The sequence below is a fragment of the Arachis stenosperma genome, chromosome 1 (genome assembly GCF_014773155.1).
Source record: "Arachis stenosperma cultivar V10309 chromosome 1, arast.V10309.gnm1.PFL2, whole genome shotgun sequence".
Classification (NCBI taxonomy): domain Eukaryota; kingdom Viridiplantae; phylum Streptophyta; class Magnoliopsida; order Fabales; family Fabaceae; genus Arachis; species Arachis stenosperma.
Window position 1 is genome coordinate 454582 of NC_080377.1, and position 17555 is coordinate 472136.

General features: G+C 28.7%; 1 protein-coding gene across 1 annotated transcript; it reads left to right on the plus strand.

Annotated features, from left to right (window-relative positions):
- Positions 1-6253: 6253 nt before the first annotated feature.
- On the plus strand, positions 6254-12337 carry LOC130971553 (L-ascorbate oxidase homolog). The gene is made up of 9 exons (XM_057897117.1): positions 6254-6312; positions 7806-7955; positions 8083-8192; positions 8932-9202; positions 9482-9581; positions 9677-10019; positions 10449-10820; positions 10911-10989; positions 11799-12337. The coding sequence occupies exons 2-9, from the start codon at positions 7824-7826 to the stop codon at positions 11997-11999; spliced, it is 1608 nt and encodes a 535-aa protein (XP_057753100.1). The 5' UTR covers positions 6254-6312; positions 7806-7823; the 3' UTR covers positions 12000-12337.
- The last annotated feature ends 5218 nt before the right edge of the window (positions 12338-17555 follow it).

Below are 17555 nucleotides of genomic sequence, written 5' to 3' on the forward strand. Positions count from 1 at the left end.
CACTAGAAATTGCAGGCTTTTTTATTTTTGTTAATCTTTTTAATGTTGCATCATCAACCTCTTATAAAGGTAGTGTTATAAGAGGTTCTCCCTCTTCTTGAAGTTGCTCTTGAATAATATGTTCTTGAACAACATTTTCATTATGAAGAGTTTGATCCTTCACCATATGATCTACTTGAACATTATCTTCATGATGTGAAACATCAGTAATAGATTATTCTACATTGACCTTATCTGTATGGACATTGTATTGAACAATCGCTCTTGTACATGGAAAGGTTTGACAAACATTATCATTCTCAATAACTTTAAGAGGATGATTTCTCCCACTTTTCACATCATTCTCTAAAAACCTTGCATTTCTAGATTCAATTATTTTACTTGAATAGGAGGGACAATAAATTCTGTAACTCTTAGACTTTTTTGCATAGTCGATAAAATATGCATTTATCGTCCTTGGGTCTAAATTCCTTTTTTGTGGACTATAAACCCGAACTTCAACAGGACAACTCTAAATGCGTATATGATTCAAACTATGTTTCCAACCTTTCTATTTAATATATACGTAAGTGTCTTAAGGGCTTCACTCCATAAGGATAAAGGAAGATTGAAGTTGATAAGCATACTCCTCACCATATCCAGTAAAGTCCTATTTCTTTTTTCAACTATACCATTTTGATCTTGATAAAGAAATAAAAGGATAAATAAGACAAAAATTGAAATTGAATAGAAAAGATAAATTGTAATTGAAATAAAAACAAAAAGGATAGATTGAAATTGAATACAAAGAGAATCACTCTACTTTCTACCCAATTTCTTGACGCAACAAGAAAGTGACTTCTCAACCTAACTTGTCAACGCCATAGTTTGGAAATTGAATCGAAGGGACTCCTCAACCTTCTATCCGATTTCCCGATGCAACAAGAGTGACTCCTCAACCTCAATTGTCCACGCCATGGTTTCATCAGGAAACCAAAAAAGAATTTTTAAACCTTTAAATAATTCTATACTACAACTACAATAGTTAAGGAGGTATTTATAACCTTTTATTAGGTTAAAACAAAGAAAAACCCTAAAACCCATAAACATAAGGCCCAATCTAATAATTAAATAAATAAAATCAAAATATATTAAATAAAAATATTCTAAAAATGTAAGCTAATATGTTGTGTGAAAAGGAAAGGAAATATGGGGTAAAAAATCCAAATAAACCAAATTGAGAAGTTTATTACCCAAATCAGCTAAAACAAAAATTATTTCAGTAATCCACCAATTGCCATTTATATATAATTCGAATCAATATGATTCGAATTACAAATGCATGTAATTCGAAACAACTTGCTTCGAATTACGTTTGAATGGATATGCATGTAATTCGAATTGACTCGATTCGAATTAATAGGTTCACATGACTCTATAGAGTTCGAATCATATTGATTCGAATTATTCAATGTTGGTGACACTGGGTAGTTCGAATTAAGTTGATTCGAATTACTAGTGAGTTGCCTATATAATGCTACGTTAGTTGGATATATATCAACTTTTATTTTTCACATTCTTACTTGGATAGTTGGATATATATCTTATAGTTGATAAAAAAGATATTTACTGTATAATTTTATTTTTCTAAAAATATTATATATATATATTTTTTTGATGATTACACAATTTTAGAAATATTTAAAAAGTATTATTAAAATTAAAATTATATTTTTTATTATTTGACAATAAAATTAACAATTAAAAATTAGGGATTAATATTGCTAGGTGGCCAGTAGTTGTGGTGACAAATTTGTACCCTAACAAAAATATTAGGGATTAATATTGTTAGGTAGACAAAAAAACAGTCAGAACTTGCCTTATTTAGCATTAATTATATAAATTTGGTTACAGAATATTTTATTAACAAAATTAACTATTTAATTTTGTTAATGAAATATTCTGTAACCAAATTTATATAATTAATATTAAATAAGACAAGTTCTAGCTTTTTTTTTGTCTACCTAACAATATTAATTCCTAATATTTTTGTTAGGGTACAAATTTGCCACCACAACTACTGGCTACCTAGTAATATTAATCCCTAATTTTTAATTTTTAATTTTATTGTCAAATAATAAAAAATATAATTTTAATTTTAATAATATTTTTTAAATATTTCTAAAATTGTGTAATCATAAAAAAAAATATATATATAATATTTTTAGAAAAATAAAATTATACAGTAAATATCTTTTTTTATCAACTATAAGATATATATCCAACTATCCAAGTAAGAATGTGAAAAATAAAAGTTGATATATATCCAACTAACGTAGCATTATATAGGCAACTCACTAGTAATTCGAATCAACTTAATTCGAACTACCCAGTGTCACCAACATTGAATAATTCGAATCAATATGATTCGAACTCTATAGAGTCATGTGAACCTACTAATTCGAATCGAGTCAATTCGAATTACATGCATATCCATTCAAACGTAATTCGAAGCAAGTTGTTTCGAATTACATGCATTTGTAATTCGAATCATATTGATTCGAATTATATATAAATGGCCATTGGTGGATTACTGAAATAATTTTTGTTTTGGCTGATTTGGGTAATAAACTTCTCAATTTGGTTTATTTGAGTTTTTTACCCGGAAATTTGTATATCATTTGTTTCTTTCGTGTGACTTTTCGTGGCAGGTGTGGTGCGTTTGATTGAGATATTTAGATAAACCGTGGGATGTCCCAGGAACCATGAGGGGGCAGTTCGAGAGTTGGACCGGCATGCACAAGAGTAGAAAGGAACAAAAGATATTGCTGACGGGGTTCTTTGCAGTGATCTGAAATATCTGGTTGGAACGAAATGCCAGACTTTTTAACAACAGAAAAGCAAGTGTTGAGGACATTCAAGGAAGGATGTTTTTGAGTTACAAGGAGTGGACAGGTGTTAATCTTTTTGGTTGTTGATGGCAATATCGGAGATGATGGGGATTGATCCTTTTGTTTCCTTTTCTGCTATATATTGCTCCACTTTACTGTGTTGAGCTTTCTTTGTTTCAAAAAATATCTTCTAAATAACACTTGAACTATTCATATCACGAACATTTAAAGCACATATCATTCTCCTCTTCTTCAAAAAAATTCGTCTTCGAATCTTGTAGGTGGAAAAAATTAATATATGAAAAGGACAATAATTAGTTAATTACTAGAAAGATAATTTCTTTTTTTCTTTTTTTGTTTGTTTTTTATTTTTTTTTTTTGCACTTTATGCTTTTTTTTTAAATAATAATGAAACGCAAACGAAAACAAGAACACAAAAACTTAAAGAAAGACGCAACATATACTGGACTCTTTTTTATGATAAAAGAAGAACAAATATAGATTAATAAGAATTAATCTAATACCTGAGCTCTGATACTAAATGATAAAGAAATAAAATGATAAGAGTAAAGTATCGTTTTTGTCTCTAACATTTGGGGTAAGTCCCAAAGTTGTCCCTAATGTTTCAATCGTCCTATTTAAGTTCCTAACGTTTCAAAATTGACTCAATGTTGTCCTGCCATTAGGGATCCGTTAACAGAATTGACGGGAGAACAAAACTGAGACGATTTTAAAACGTTAGAGACTTAAATAAAACGAAAATGTTCGGAACAAAAATGATAGATAGAAATAAATTTTAATTTTATCCTTCAATAATATCAATTTTTTTACTATACATAGTATTCAATTATTTTTTAATCACATCTAAGTAAATTACACTTAATCATATTACTTTTATTTTAAATAAATTGATTTTTTTATAATTTTACTCTTAAAGATTTTTTGTTATCATAAAATGTTTGTAGAATGACTAGTATATAAACTTGCAGAAAAAAAAAATAATATATATACAATAAAATATAAATTATACCTTTTGTCTCTATCGTATCAAAATTCTTTAAAATTATAAAAAAATAAATTTATTTAAAATGAAAATAATGTGATTAAGCGTAATTTAAAAATAATTGAATACTATGTACAGTAAAAAATTAATATTATTGAAAGATAATATTAAATTAAAATTTATTTTTATATATCGTTTTTGTCCTTAACGTTTTCGTCATATTTAAGTCCCTAACATTTTAAAATCGTCTCAATTTTGTCCTGTTGTCAATTCAGTTAACGAATCTCTGACATTGAGTCAATTTTATAACATCAGAGACTTAAATAAGACGATTGAAACATTAAGAACAACTTTAAGACTTATCCCAAACATTGAAAACAAAAACAATACTTTACTCTTGAATAAAATATATAATTTTACACCGTCTTTATCATATACAATATTTCAAAATAAAATCCTTAAATATATGCACTTTTATGTTGACAAATTTTCTCAAAATACATAAAATATGTGTTGGATATTTATTAGATGTTTTTGTGTTTTATATAGAGTATTTCTAATTCTTTATGGTTTATACATTATGAACGGACAACATTATTTAAAACAAAAAAGAATTTCATAGAAAGAAGGGAAGGTGATGAAACCAACACAGATCCACACTATTCGATCACCTTGTCTTCAATGATACTTCCGCAGCCACGTTAGACCTCTTGGAATTTTTTTTCCTTAGTTGATATACCCAAAACCTGCCTATTAACAATCCATCGAAAAAATATTAGTAAAAGTTGAAGTACTAAAATGTTGCGCTACAACTTATTCTTCTCATATTTAATCCGCGAATCAGTGCCAGCCTTGGATCTGCAAATAAACACATTATGATACTTGGCTTGTCCACTTTGATCACGTAATAAATTTAATTTTTTTTAGAGTTAATAGTCAAATTCATTCGTGAAAGATCACTTATTTTTTAAATTAGTTTTTAAAATTTTTTTTTAGTTATATTAGTGATAAAACGTAAGTTAAATTGGTCTTTTTGTTAATTAGATGATAACGTATCACGTTAAGTACCACATGACATGATGACGTGGTAGATTAATACTACGTGTTACAAGATGATTGATTGATTGATGTGTGTAACACCTAACATGTCACGTCACTTGACGTGTAAAAAAAATATTTATAATCAAAATAGTCCTAAAAATTTAGACGTAAATCATTTTTATCTTTAAAATTTTAAAAATTACTCAAATTAGTTCTTATATAAATTTCTTTTATTTTTTTTCATAATATTAAATTTAAAGTATTTTTTAATAATACTAATTTTAATATTATTTTTTAGACCTTAATAAATAATTTTTTTTACATAAAATAATAAAAATAATTAAATTATTATAAAATTATTTTATTATTCATATTTTAAATTTTATATTTTCAAATTATAACTTTTATAGTGATATTTTTTATTTAAATAAATTTATCAAATTATTAATTATATATTTAAAAATTTAATATTTTTTATTGTTGATTATATTAATAATTAATTAATTAAAATAATAAATTTTAATAGTCTTTTAACATAACTCTTGAAAAAATCTCTCTCCCCCGCGTCCTAGTTGGTTGTTTCTAAAATTTCAATTCAACGAACAAACGAAAATAGAATAATATGCTGTAGATTTGGATATAATATAAGGTCGTAGAATTTACTCCAATTCTAGACCTAAACTAATTAATCATGAACGAGGAATGGATCCGCTATCGGCTGCGTCGCACCCGCTATGTTCAGATCTCTCCACTCTTCCATTTTCCAATTTCCTCACACCACCGACTTAAACACTTCCTTTTCCCAACTCATTATGCTTCACATTCTAACCCAATAATAATAATAATAATCATTTCAATAATAAGTTAATAACTTTGTCCAAGATCAAAAGCAATCCCCCAATTAAATGTAAACCCCTCATAATAGCAATATACTAACAATTTTCCCCCAACTAACGCCGCATGGCCTTGACTATTATTATTATTATTATTATAAATTAAAAATTAATTTATTACAGATCAATAAATTATTGTATGTATAATAAAATTTAAATTTTTTATATTTATTTAAGTATATAAATGAACTAATTTAAATTAGTTTGACTATTATTATTATTATTATTTCAAGAAATACTTAATGTGGTCAACTTATTAGTTAATTAATTTGAAAATATATTAATGCACCATGCATGTTACTACAACACGCAGTATTATGTGTACTACACACATTGTACCCCCGGCCACCCTGGCATTCATATTCCACATAACATCTTCTATTGTGTCTTATTATATATATATATATATATATATATATATGAGTCTATCCATACTTCATCCTCAATTCAACACCTTAGTTCTCCATCTCAATTTGTTTCTCTCCAAGGCGAAGCTAGAGTTTTGGTAAGTTCATTTTTAGCTTGAGAAATTCATAGTTGTTCGTAATTTGAACAATATCATTGAGCTATAAAATTCACTTCTATCCTTTTAAGGCTTGGTTTGGTAAAGCTTTTTGAAGATGTACTTGTGCTTTTTAAAAGTTCAACCTCCTCATTTTGTGTTTGGTAAATCAAAAAGATCATGTGCTTGTGCTTGCAGCTTTTAAAAGATCGGGGTACTTTTGAAAGCACTTAGGATAGAGCTTTTTAAAGTTGGCTTGTACTTTTCAAAATTTAAAAGTCTAATATAACTTCATATGTTAACTAATTTTCAAATTTAATGTTTGCATTTATGTCTATTATAGTATTTTTAAATTTTAAAAGCTATTTTACCAAACACAATTGATGTTGCTTATGTTTATTAAAAGTTGTTTTTGATTTGATTTACCAAACATAAATGCTACAACTTTTAAAAAGCCATCTTTTAAAAGTTAACTTTTATAAGCTACTTTTAAAAAGTAAAAGCTTTACCAAACTAAGCCTAACTTTAAACTCCTAATCACGCTAAGGCATATCTTTTTCCTACGCAATTTCTTGGGATGCAAGCATTACATTATACGTTACGATTTAGTTTGGTAAAATTTTTTAAAGATGTGGTTGTGTTTTTTAAAAGTTTAAATTTTTTTATTTTGTATTTAGTAAATTAAAAAAATTATGTACTTGTACTTATAGTTTTTAAAAGATTGAGGTATTTTTGAAAGTATCTAAAATAGAGCTTTTTAAAGTTGACTTGTGCTTTTTAAATTTAAAAATTTAATATAATCTCATATGTTAACTAACTTTCAAATTTAATGCTTACATTTATGTCTATTATAATATTTTTAAATTTTAAAAGCTATTTTACTAAACATAATTATTGTTGCTTGTGTTTATTGAAAGCTATTTTTAATTTAATTTACCAAACATAAATGTTACAATTTTTAAAAAGTCATCTTTTAAAAATTAGTTTTTATACACTATTTTTGAAACCATTTTTGTTCTTACATTTGGCATAATACTATATTAGTTGTAACACAAATTTTGATATGCAAGCTAGCTCCGTATTCATCCCATAGAAGTTAGGAGTAGAGGCTGTATAAGACTCCAAGGTTCTTCTTGGTTGTGCCTCTCTCTTTAGATTTATAGTGCACTCTTTCTGTTCTTTCATGCATACATAAACAAGAGATAAAGAAAAGTGAGTTTCTATGTCAAAGTATAGAAAGCTCCCAATAAGATTATTAAAGAAGAAACAATTTTTTTTATTAAAATTTTGAAATTAAGTAAAAAAATAATTCAAAATAAAAAAAATTGAAATTTCAAAATATTTTTAAAACAGTTGAAAAAAAGAAATTTTAAAATTCAAAAAGAAAGAGAAAATACCAAAGAAACACCAAACTTTTAAAATTTAAATTTAAAATCACTAGTAATTTGTAGAGCACTTCTTATTTAATAAGATTATTGCATATTTAATTTATGCAGTGTTTCATCATACAAGAGATGAAGATCTCTTTGGCTCTAGCTTTTCTTGGAATTTTGGGTGCTCTCTCTGTTGTAGCAGAAGATCGCTATCAAATTTTCACATGGGAAGTTACTTATGGAACAATTTACCCTCTTGGGGTTCCTCAACAGGTTAGACAATGCATAGTCCTTTTTTATGTATATGTATTTTAGTTTGAAATATATATGTATGCCTTTCTTTAACTTCATGCTAAATTAAAGTGATTAATGTTTTAATTCACATCTTATATATTATTAGGGCATTCTTATCAATGGCCAATTTCCAGGCCCTACAATTGATGGCATCACTAATGACAACATCGTTGTTAATGTCATTAACAAGCTTGACGAGAAATTCCTCATCACATGGTTAGTGATTTTTTTTTTTTTGTAATTTAATTTTCTCAAACATTTTGCTTTAACTTTTTTGTAGTCTTTGTCCTCCCAAAATATTTTCTTATAAGTATTTTACAATATCCTTCAGCCTTAAAAATTTTGATTTGTTAGTTTCTGTAATTATAACTATTTACTAATTTTCGTTAGTCTTCATAAATATTGTCATGCAACACCAAAATCCAAATGATATGTAGCAAATAAACAACAATAAATATTTTTCAACACACACACATAAAATCAGCTATCAAATTAATTACTATGTATTTTTATCTATAAATTTATGAGATGTTTAACTTATTTTTAATATAGCAATGTTAGGGGCCAACAATTTTTGTAATTGTTAGCCATTAACTAGCCATCAATGATGATTTGATGGTGTGAGATTTTATCCAACGGCTCACATTTCTCTGTTGGTTACATGCTGGCCAAAATTCAATAAAACTGCTGGCCTCCTAAACTTTTTCTTTTTAATATATATTTATATTTTAATATATATTTTATACAAATAACTGATTTAATAACTGATTTTTTATATATAGTTAATATAGTCGAATATTTTTAGACGAAACAAAAATCATAAAACCCTTATTTATAGAGACTGAAAACATATACATTTTTTTTTCTTCCTGATAAACTAGGAATTTGGTGGAAATAATTAAGCATAATAATTAAATCATGTGAATGTGGTGAAAAAAAAAAAAAAAACAAACAGGAATGGTATAAAGCAGAGAAGGACATCATGGCAAGATGGAGTATTGGGAACAAATTGCCCAATCCCTCCTAAGAGCAATTGGACATACAAGTTCCAACTGAAAGATCAAATTGGAACATACACATATTTCCCATCAACCAAGCTCCATAAAGCTGCTGGAGGTTTTGGGGCACTTAACATTGCCCAAAGATCTGTTATTTCCATTCCCTACCCTGCTCCTGATGCTGAATTCACCCTTCTTGTTGGTGATTGGTTCAAGACCAACCACAAGGTTAGTTTCTCAGAAACTGGCCGGTTCTCACAAAACCGTGTTCGTTTTTTCATAACCGGCCAGTTACTAATTCGGTCCAATCAGTTGATTTTTGATCGGTTTAGTAATTTTTTAAAATTCTTCATTCGGTTATTGACAGTGGATCGGACTATTTTTATCATCGGTTTCTAATTGAACCGATTCGACTGGCAGTCTGATCCGATTTTCAGAACATTGCATAGAAATCAAAGAACTATTAATGATAAAAACATAGATGAGCTAAAGAATTTTAATTTGCAGGTACTAAGGAGACTATTGGACTTTGGCAAGAAACTTCCTTCTCCTGATGCTCTTCTCATCAATGGACAAAGAAATTCTGCTGTCTTTACCGGTCAAGCAGGTAATAACTAATTACTAATTAACCATCTCTCTGTCTCCATTAATATTCACTATTTGAAACTAAATAAAAATTAAATCAACTATATTTATTTGCAGGGAAGACTTACAAATTCAGAGTGTCCAATGTTGGGTTAACAACATCAATCAACTTCAGGATTCAAGGTCACTCATTGAAACTGATTGAAGTTGAAGGTGCTCACACATTACAGGACACATATGAGTCCCTTGATATTCATGTGGGTCAATCAGTGGCGGTTTTGGTCACACTTAACCAGCCTGTGAATGGCTACACCATTATTGCTACTAGCCGCTTCACTCCCATTGTTCTCACTACCACAGCCACTCTTCAATATGCCGGCTCCAGTTCTAAGGCCCCTGGTTCATTGCCCATTGCCCCAACTGATGTAGATTGGTCCATGAAACAAGCCAACTCCATCAGGTAGTTAATTACTATAATTCTGGCTGTAATATTATTTAACTTTTAAATACTGCAAGCACAAATACACGATTTTTTTTATCAAACGCAAAATAAATTACTTGTAGTTTTAAAAATATTCCAAAAAATGAGTGTGAATATCACTTTAATTGAGACACACCAAATTTATAGTTTAATAATAAGTCAAAATGAGAGTACATAAAGAATGATTCTTGTAGATCAATACTTGTCACCAAATTATCATTCCCAAAGGCTTAATAAATATAAATTATTACAACCAACTTGAGTTGGTCGAGTGGTCAGCTCACTTGTCTGCTTATTGACCAGCAACAAACTCTTAAATAGAGCTCTGATCCACGATAGATTAGTCCTTGTCCTGTCGGAAAAAATGTGTAAATTTTTTGTATAACCTTTTAATGGTTGTTTGAATAGGTTGAATTTGACAGCAAACGCAGCAAGGCCAAATCCTCAAGGATCATTTCACTATGGAACCATCCCTATCACAAGGACAATCATATTGGCAAATTCTGAAGCAAACATCCATGGCAAGCTACGATATGCAGTGAATGGAATCTCCCACATTAATCCACTCACGGCATTGAAGCTTGCTGATTGGTTCAACATTCCAGGAGTGTTCAACCTCAACACTATCAGTGATGTTCCTCCTCCTGCTGGTACCCCTGCCAAATTAGGAACCTCTGTGGTAGGACTTACCCTTCATGACTTCGTAGAAATCATCTTCCAGAACAATGAAGACACAATCCAGTCATGGCACATGGACGGATCTAGCTTCTATGCTGTTGGGTAATCAAGAAATTAAAACTAACTCATTTCGATTTCGCTTTCATGAATGTTCGTTAATTAATAATATAATCCTCTTTTCATTAATTTTAGATATGAATATGGCGTATGGACACCTGCTAGCAGAAACATTTACAACTTGGCTGATGCGGTTCCAAGATACACTGTTCAGGTCAGTAAAATGTTATTTCTACACTAAAATTAGTCATTAATATATTTGTGTATAAATACACATATGATTTAAATTTAATTTATTTTTAATGTATATTTATATTTTAATATATATTTTATATTACTGGCTGATTTTTGTGTATTAGTTTCTATGTAATTTTAAAGGGAGAATAATTGTCTTATAGTGATATTTTTTTACCTAATTGTATTCTAACAAAAATTTATTAAAAATTTAAGAGTAAATGCCCTTTTCGGTCTCTAACCATTTGTCAGATAGACTTTTCACCCCTTAAAAAATTTAAAAACCCAAATCGGTTCATATCTACTTTAAAATATGTACATTCCAATCCTATCAACTTTGAATAAATGCATTTTCAGTCTTTGGTAATGTCCTTTTCTATCCGGACTGAAACGTATATATATTAAAGTAGATAGGGACTAATTTGGATTTTTAAAAGGGGTGAGAAGTCCATCGAACAAATAATTAGAGACCAAAAAGAACATTTACTCAAAATTTAATTGAAAACGATTAAAAAAATAATTTGTCGGTATAAAAAATTCATAAGAACCAAAATGTCTTATCTAACATTTTTTGGAACTAATTTGAATATTTATTCTATAAAATATTACATGAACTCGTTTTATTTCAAATATGGTACTATTTATCTGACATCTACAATTAAGAAGACAATCTGTCAACTGTAATTAGTAAATAAACTTGGCACAATATCTCTAATAAATGAGTTCAATTAATATTTCTCTTGTGGACTAATGGCTATTATTCATACATGAATGTATTTGTATATACAGGTGTATCCAAAATCATGGAGTGCTATATTGGTATCTTTGGACAATAAGGGGATGTGGAATTTGAGATCTGCAATTTGGCCAAGGCAATATTTGGGACAAGAATTGTATCTCAGGGTCTGGAACAACGAGCAGAGTCTATACACTGAAGCTAACATCCCTGACAATGCACTCTTCTGTGGCATGGCCAAACACCTCCACTAATCATATTAATTACTCTATGTAGACTTTAAGATATGAGGTTTTAATTTCATTATTATTATTATTATTATTATTATTATTATTATTATTATATATTGGTTTAAGTTGTAAGTTATAACTCTGATTTTTATCTTCTTTTTCTTTTGGTAAAAGGATTTTTATCTTCTTTAATTTCATTCTTATCATTATTTTGTTTAGAAACTTCAGTTACGAGAGTGTGACTGTCAAACAATGAAAAAAGAAAAGTAGATCGGGTTCCAATATTGAGGCCCATTTAGGAGCAGTGGTGCCACTGCAATTTGATGTTGTATTAGATTATTTCTTGTAATCATAATAAAGTTTTTTTTCCAATACCTTTCTTGGTAATACTAGAACTTGAAGAGGGGTTAAATCAACTAAATTTCAAAATTGAAGTTCTATTAAATAGTTTTTGCAAAAGCAGATTATGCAAAAAAAAAAAAAGTAAAAATCGGTTTGTTTCTAAAACCAAAATAAAATAAATTAAAGAAGGTGCGTGAGAATCACACAAATATATATTCTGGTTTAGTTTTTATATACAATAAAATTTATATCCAGTCTCTATTATAATTATAGTGGATTTTTAACTATAATAAAATTGATTACATGTACAAATACCAATGAATTACAACCTAATTCATTTAGTATTTATCACAAAGTTTCTATCTAAGCCTAGTAACCACCAAGTATTTTTAATTTGGCAAAGAAAAACTCAACCTGGTTCAATAGTCACCAAGTACTATCCCAACTTAGTAAGAAAAACTCAACTGGTTTTATGTCACCAAGTGCTATCCCAACTTGGAAATGAAAACTAATCCTAGTTCAACAATAATCAAATACACAAAAAAATTCTTTTGGCTTTTTTAATGTATTTCTCTTGCCGTTTTTCTCTCGTAGCTTTTTTTCATTTAATGTTACTATGATTTGTCTTTTTCTCAATTACAGAAAGATAAACATTAGATAGTCATAACAATAAAATCTAAAATGAAGCTCAAAAATGAAGGAAAATAATTCTGCATGCATGAGATGATGTTCTAAATTTCTCACTCTATTTTTTTTTCCTTTAAAAGCTATTGTGAGACCAGTTATATAGTATGAGGCTGGCTTTTTAATTTTGCTTCACCATTTGTGTATTTTTCTTGAGCATTGAACCAACTGAAGTCTTCTTCTTCTTTCAATAAATCAGACCAGAAAATTAAGAATTGAGAACAGAGTAATGTGACACAGAGGTGATATGGACAACAATAGTTTCATGGGTATGAGATCCTCAATATATTTGCCAAATCAACATCCTTAATCTTGTACTTTGATCTCAAGTTTCAATTTCAACTATGGAAAAGTATATGGAACCAACTAATAATCAGCCAATAATGGAACAACATAATTAGTTATAATTAGTTTTATTAATTTATAATTTAATTTATTTTTTAAATTATTGTTGACCACATTCAAAACATGAGGGAAGATACGCTAGTGATAGGAGAGAATTACGGAACAGATGCTTTGATCATTAATTAGTTGGTTCCATATAATTAATTATGTTTTATTAATGCGTAACACATGAAACATAGAAATCATATCCAAAACCATCCAATTTACAAGAAAAAGAAACATCCGTATGCCTATCAGTAGCAACATCCGGTTAAAGTTACCAGTACCTCTGGTTTACCAGTTGGCTGATTCTTGGATTATATAGAGTTGGTTCCCTAGCATTGTTGTTCAACTATTGATTTACAGCAGGAGAAAGTAACCTCCATTTTCTTCTTATTACTCGAAATGCAAGTGCAGAGAGAAGATAGATTCAACAAGCAATTCACTTGCATAATCATGGACACCTTTTACCTTTTTCTTCTTATCATACTTGATTTTGAAAAGAATAAAAATATAAAATACACAATTTTCTACTTGTAAGAATAAAAATAGTAATAATACCCACTCAATAATAAATAGCAGCAGCACAATAATATTAATAACAGCAGAAAAATCACACAAACAAAAAAATAGAGAAAAGTTAACATACCAAGATTTTTAACGTGAAAAATCTCCTCAATATGAGAAGTAAAAATCACGAGTCACTAAGACAAGAAAATAGCTTCACTATGATGAAAAATAGGGTACAAGAGACTCACAAATTACTGCACAAAACTTTTGGGTTTGGGCTCCCTTCCAGTGTCGAGAAAAAGCCTAAATGTTAGTATTCAAGCCCGTAGATAGTTGAAGTTGCTGAGGTGAGTTAAGGTTAAATAAAAGAGGTCTCATTTGTAAGAAGAACATCAAACACTAAAGAGAAGAGATGAGAGAAAGTTATTTTCGCACATATACAAAACTATCTCTGTAAATTGGTTGCTGCAAATTTGTTAACTGTTGGATCGAGCTCAAATTTGGACAATGTGTTTCAAACACTTGGTTCTTTGTTTTCACCGTTCAAATCTTCAATTTGACATCTGTAGCTGGAGCTGTTGGCCACACACAGTAGCTCTATTTTTGTGGTATTTTTATCTTGTTCTTGTTTTGTAAGCTTTGAAACTTAGATTTTGCTTGTTGTATGCACATTTTGTGTAATAATTTGTGACTCTCTTGTACTCTATTTTTCATCATAGTAAAGTTATTTTCTATTCTTGGTGACTCATGATTTTTACTTCTCACATTGAAGAGGTTTTTCACGTTAAAAATTTTGGTGTGTTAGCTTGTCTCTAATTTCTGGTTTATGTAATTTTTTTACTACTACTGGGTATTATTGTGCTGCTGTTCATACTTATTGTGAGTGGGTATTGTTATTCCTCTAATTATTACAAGTAGGAAATTGTGTGTTTTATTCCTATCATTTAGCATTAGAGTCATTTTTGGACATTTGGTTATAACTTGTTTGAAAGATGGAGACAAATAATTCTACTAGGATGATAAGTTTGAATGGTACTAATTACCATCTATGAAAAGAAAAATAAAAGATTTGTTGTTTGTCAAAAATTTACATTTACCCATATTTTCTACACTAAAACCAGAATCTAAAACAGATGAAGAATGAGAGTTTGAACACCAACAAGTTTTTAGTTTTATTAGGCAATGGGTGGATGATAATATTTACAATCACATTGCTAATGAGACTCATACTAGGACTTTGTAGAATCAAATTGAATCCTTGTATGCTTCTAAGTCTGGTAATAATAAATTGTATTTGTTGAACTTGAATATGTTGATGAATTTAAGATATACGGAGGGGTAACAAGTATTAGATTACTTGAATGAATTTCAATGAGTTCTTGATGAGCGAAAATCAAAGCTCACGGATACTGGCAAGTGCACCGGATCACTCAAGTAATACCATGGTGAGTGGATATCGTTCCCACGGGAATTAAAAGATTGAGCAAGTAAATATTAGATTAAATTCCTAATTAGATTAATAAAACATGATTTTGAAAGGGACAAGATTGTGTCTTGCTGAGAGCTTGAGAACCTTAAATGCTTGAATGCATGAATGCTTATGGATAGAAAGCTTGAATGTTGATTTGAGAGAAGACAATGATGGTGAGAGTTAAGGACTTTGGAGATGTTTATACTTTTAGAGAAATTAAACCTTGTTTACTTATCTTGAAGTTTGCAAAAATCTTTCACGACAAATTTTTGGTAACTGATTTTCAATTCCTTGGTTTCTCAGTTTCTTAAGTATTAATTAGTCGTCAATTAATTAATCAATAGATTAAACACAAAAACTTATTTAGAAGAAAAACATAATTTTTAAAAGTTATTCTAATCCAAATCATATGTCACTTATTCAAAGTTAGAGTAATTAAAAAATCATGCATGTGTCGCACACTAATTAAACCACTATTCCTAGTCGAATTCAAGAAGTCATGTGAAAGAGTTTTCAACCTTTAATTCAAATATCAAAATTTTCAATTATAGTAAAAGAATTCAAACGAGATTAGCATACCTTTTGATACGACTAATCCGAATAAAGAACGAATAACTCAATCAAAAAATAGATCAATGTAAAACTTTAAAATAAAATAAACGTAGATTAATAACCTATAGAAAACATAAACAGAGCTCCTAATCCTTTGACAAATGATTAGTTACCCGTGAAAAAGAAAAAAAACAATGAAAAGAGATTATAGAGGAGCTGGATGTTTAGATTTGGATCCGAAGATCCTCCTCTAGGATCGTGCCTCTTGTGAACGTTGTTCACTTATTTATATCCTAATTCTAGAATTCAAATTTAAAACTAATCCTAATCTTATCTCTCGAAAAGAAAGATAGGGTAACTAACTACTTACTTCAATTTCAAATCAAAACAATAATTTAAATCTAATCTAGAAACAAATCTTAACAACCAAATCTTTTATGTTTTTAGAAATAATTAATAACTAATTTTCTGAAATTTTAAATCTTTTAGATGTGATTAAGGCTTCTAATGATATGGATAATTAAGCTTGAGTTTTAATTGTTACTTCTTGAGAATTGTAATTGTATTTAAGCTAGACTTGCTTTAGAGAAAATTGGAAAAAAGTCCAAAATTTCACCTTCCAAAAAGAGGTATACGCTGGGCGTGCATGTGTCTAGGAGGGAGGTCCGCCGAGCGTGTGCTTCATCTGTTGGGCGTGCAAGAGCTGAGAGGGAGGCCGTCGGGCGTGCATCTTGTCCGCCAGGCGTAAGTCTTGTCTGTCGGGTTTGTGATCATGCACACTGGGCATGTGGTTATGACCACTGAGTGTGCATGTTTTTCTTTCAATTTGGCACGCTTTTGCTCTGTAGGCCATGCTTTTGTTACCCTTAAATGTTACTTTTATCTAAAAGCACTATTCTCTTTAAATTGTTACTCTTTTTATAAGTTACATTGTGATTAAACTAATATCTTCATAAAAACATGCTTTTTATTTCATTGAAGTAGGTGCCAATAGATTATAATAAATAAAAATATATTTAAATTAAAGGGCCAATGTCCTTAGATCGAAGAAAAGGCTAACATTCACAAACCTCAAATCATTACTTAAAAAACCAAGTGCTTGCAAGTTGCCACAATTTCTTTGACGTGCTTTGCAGATGTCATTTTTGTTCAAACTTTTAGCCACATTTTTTAGGTTATGTTTGTAAAGCATGATAATAGAGTTTGGATATGTTTTAAAAGCGTGGCTAATTGTTTACATTTAGCACATATTTTAAAAGTGCGATCTATTTCTTTAATTTATCATACATAGACACAAAATATAATATGATATGAGATACGTAGACACTTAAAATTTAAAATTTTATAGGACACAAAGATATAATATATATAAAATATAAAGTATTTTTTAGATAAATTATAGTTATATATTGATATTTTATTAATATTAAAATATAAATTTTTTAAACTATTTTTACTGTATTTTTTAATTATATAAAGTATTTAAAATAAATTTTTGTTTTATAAATAATAATAATATATACTATTTCTAAACTCATTTCAATCATATATGTTAAAAATAAAATTAAATATTGTGTCCAAAATATACCTGATACGTGTATATGATCATTCTGCTATACTAAATAAACGTAGCTAAA

Excerpts from the sequence above, each read along its gene's own strand:
- LOC130971553 (XM_057897117.1), top strand. The coding sequence starts at position 7,824 with ATGAAGATCTCTTTGGCTCTAGCTTTTCTTGGAATTTTGGGTGCTCTC. Across the intron at positions 9,582-9,676 it reads TGTCTTTACCGGTCAAGCAG|GGAAGACTTACAAATTCAGA; the intron begins GTAATAACTAAT and ends ATTTATTTGCAG. Across the intron at positions 10,020-10,448 it reads AAACAAGCCAACTCCATCAG|GTTGAATTTGACAGCAAACG; the intron begins GTAGTTAATTAC and ends TTGTTTGAATAG.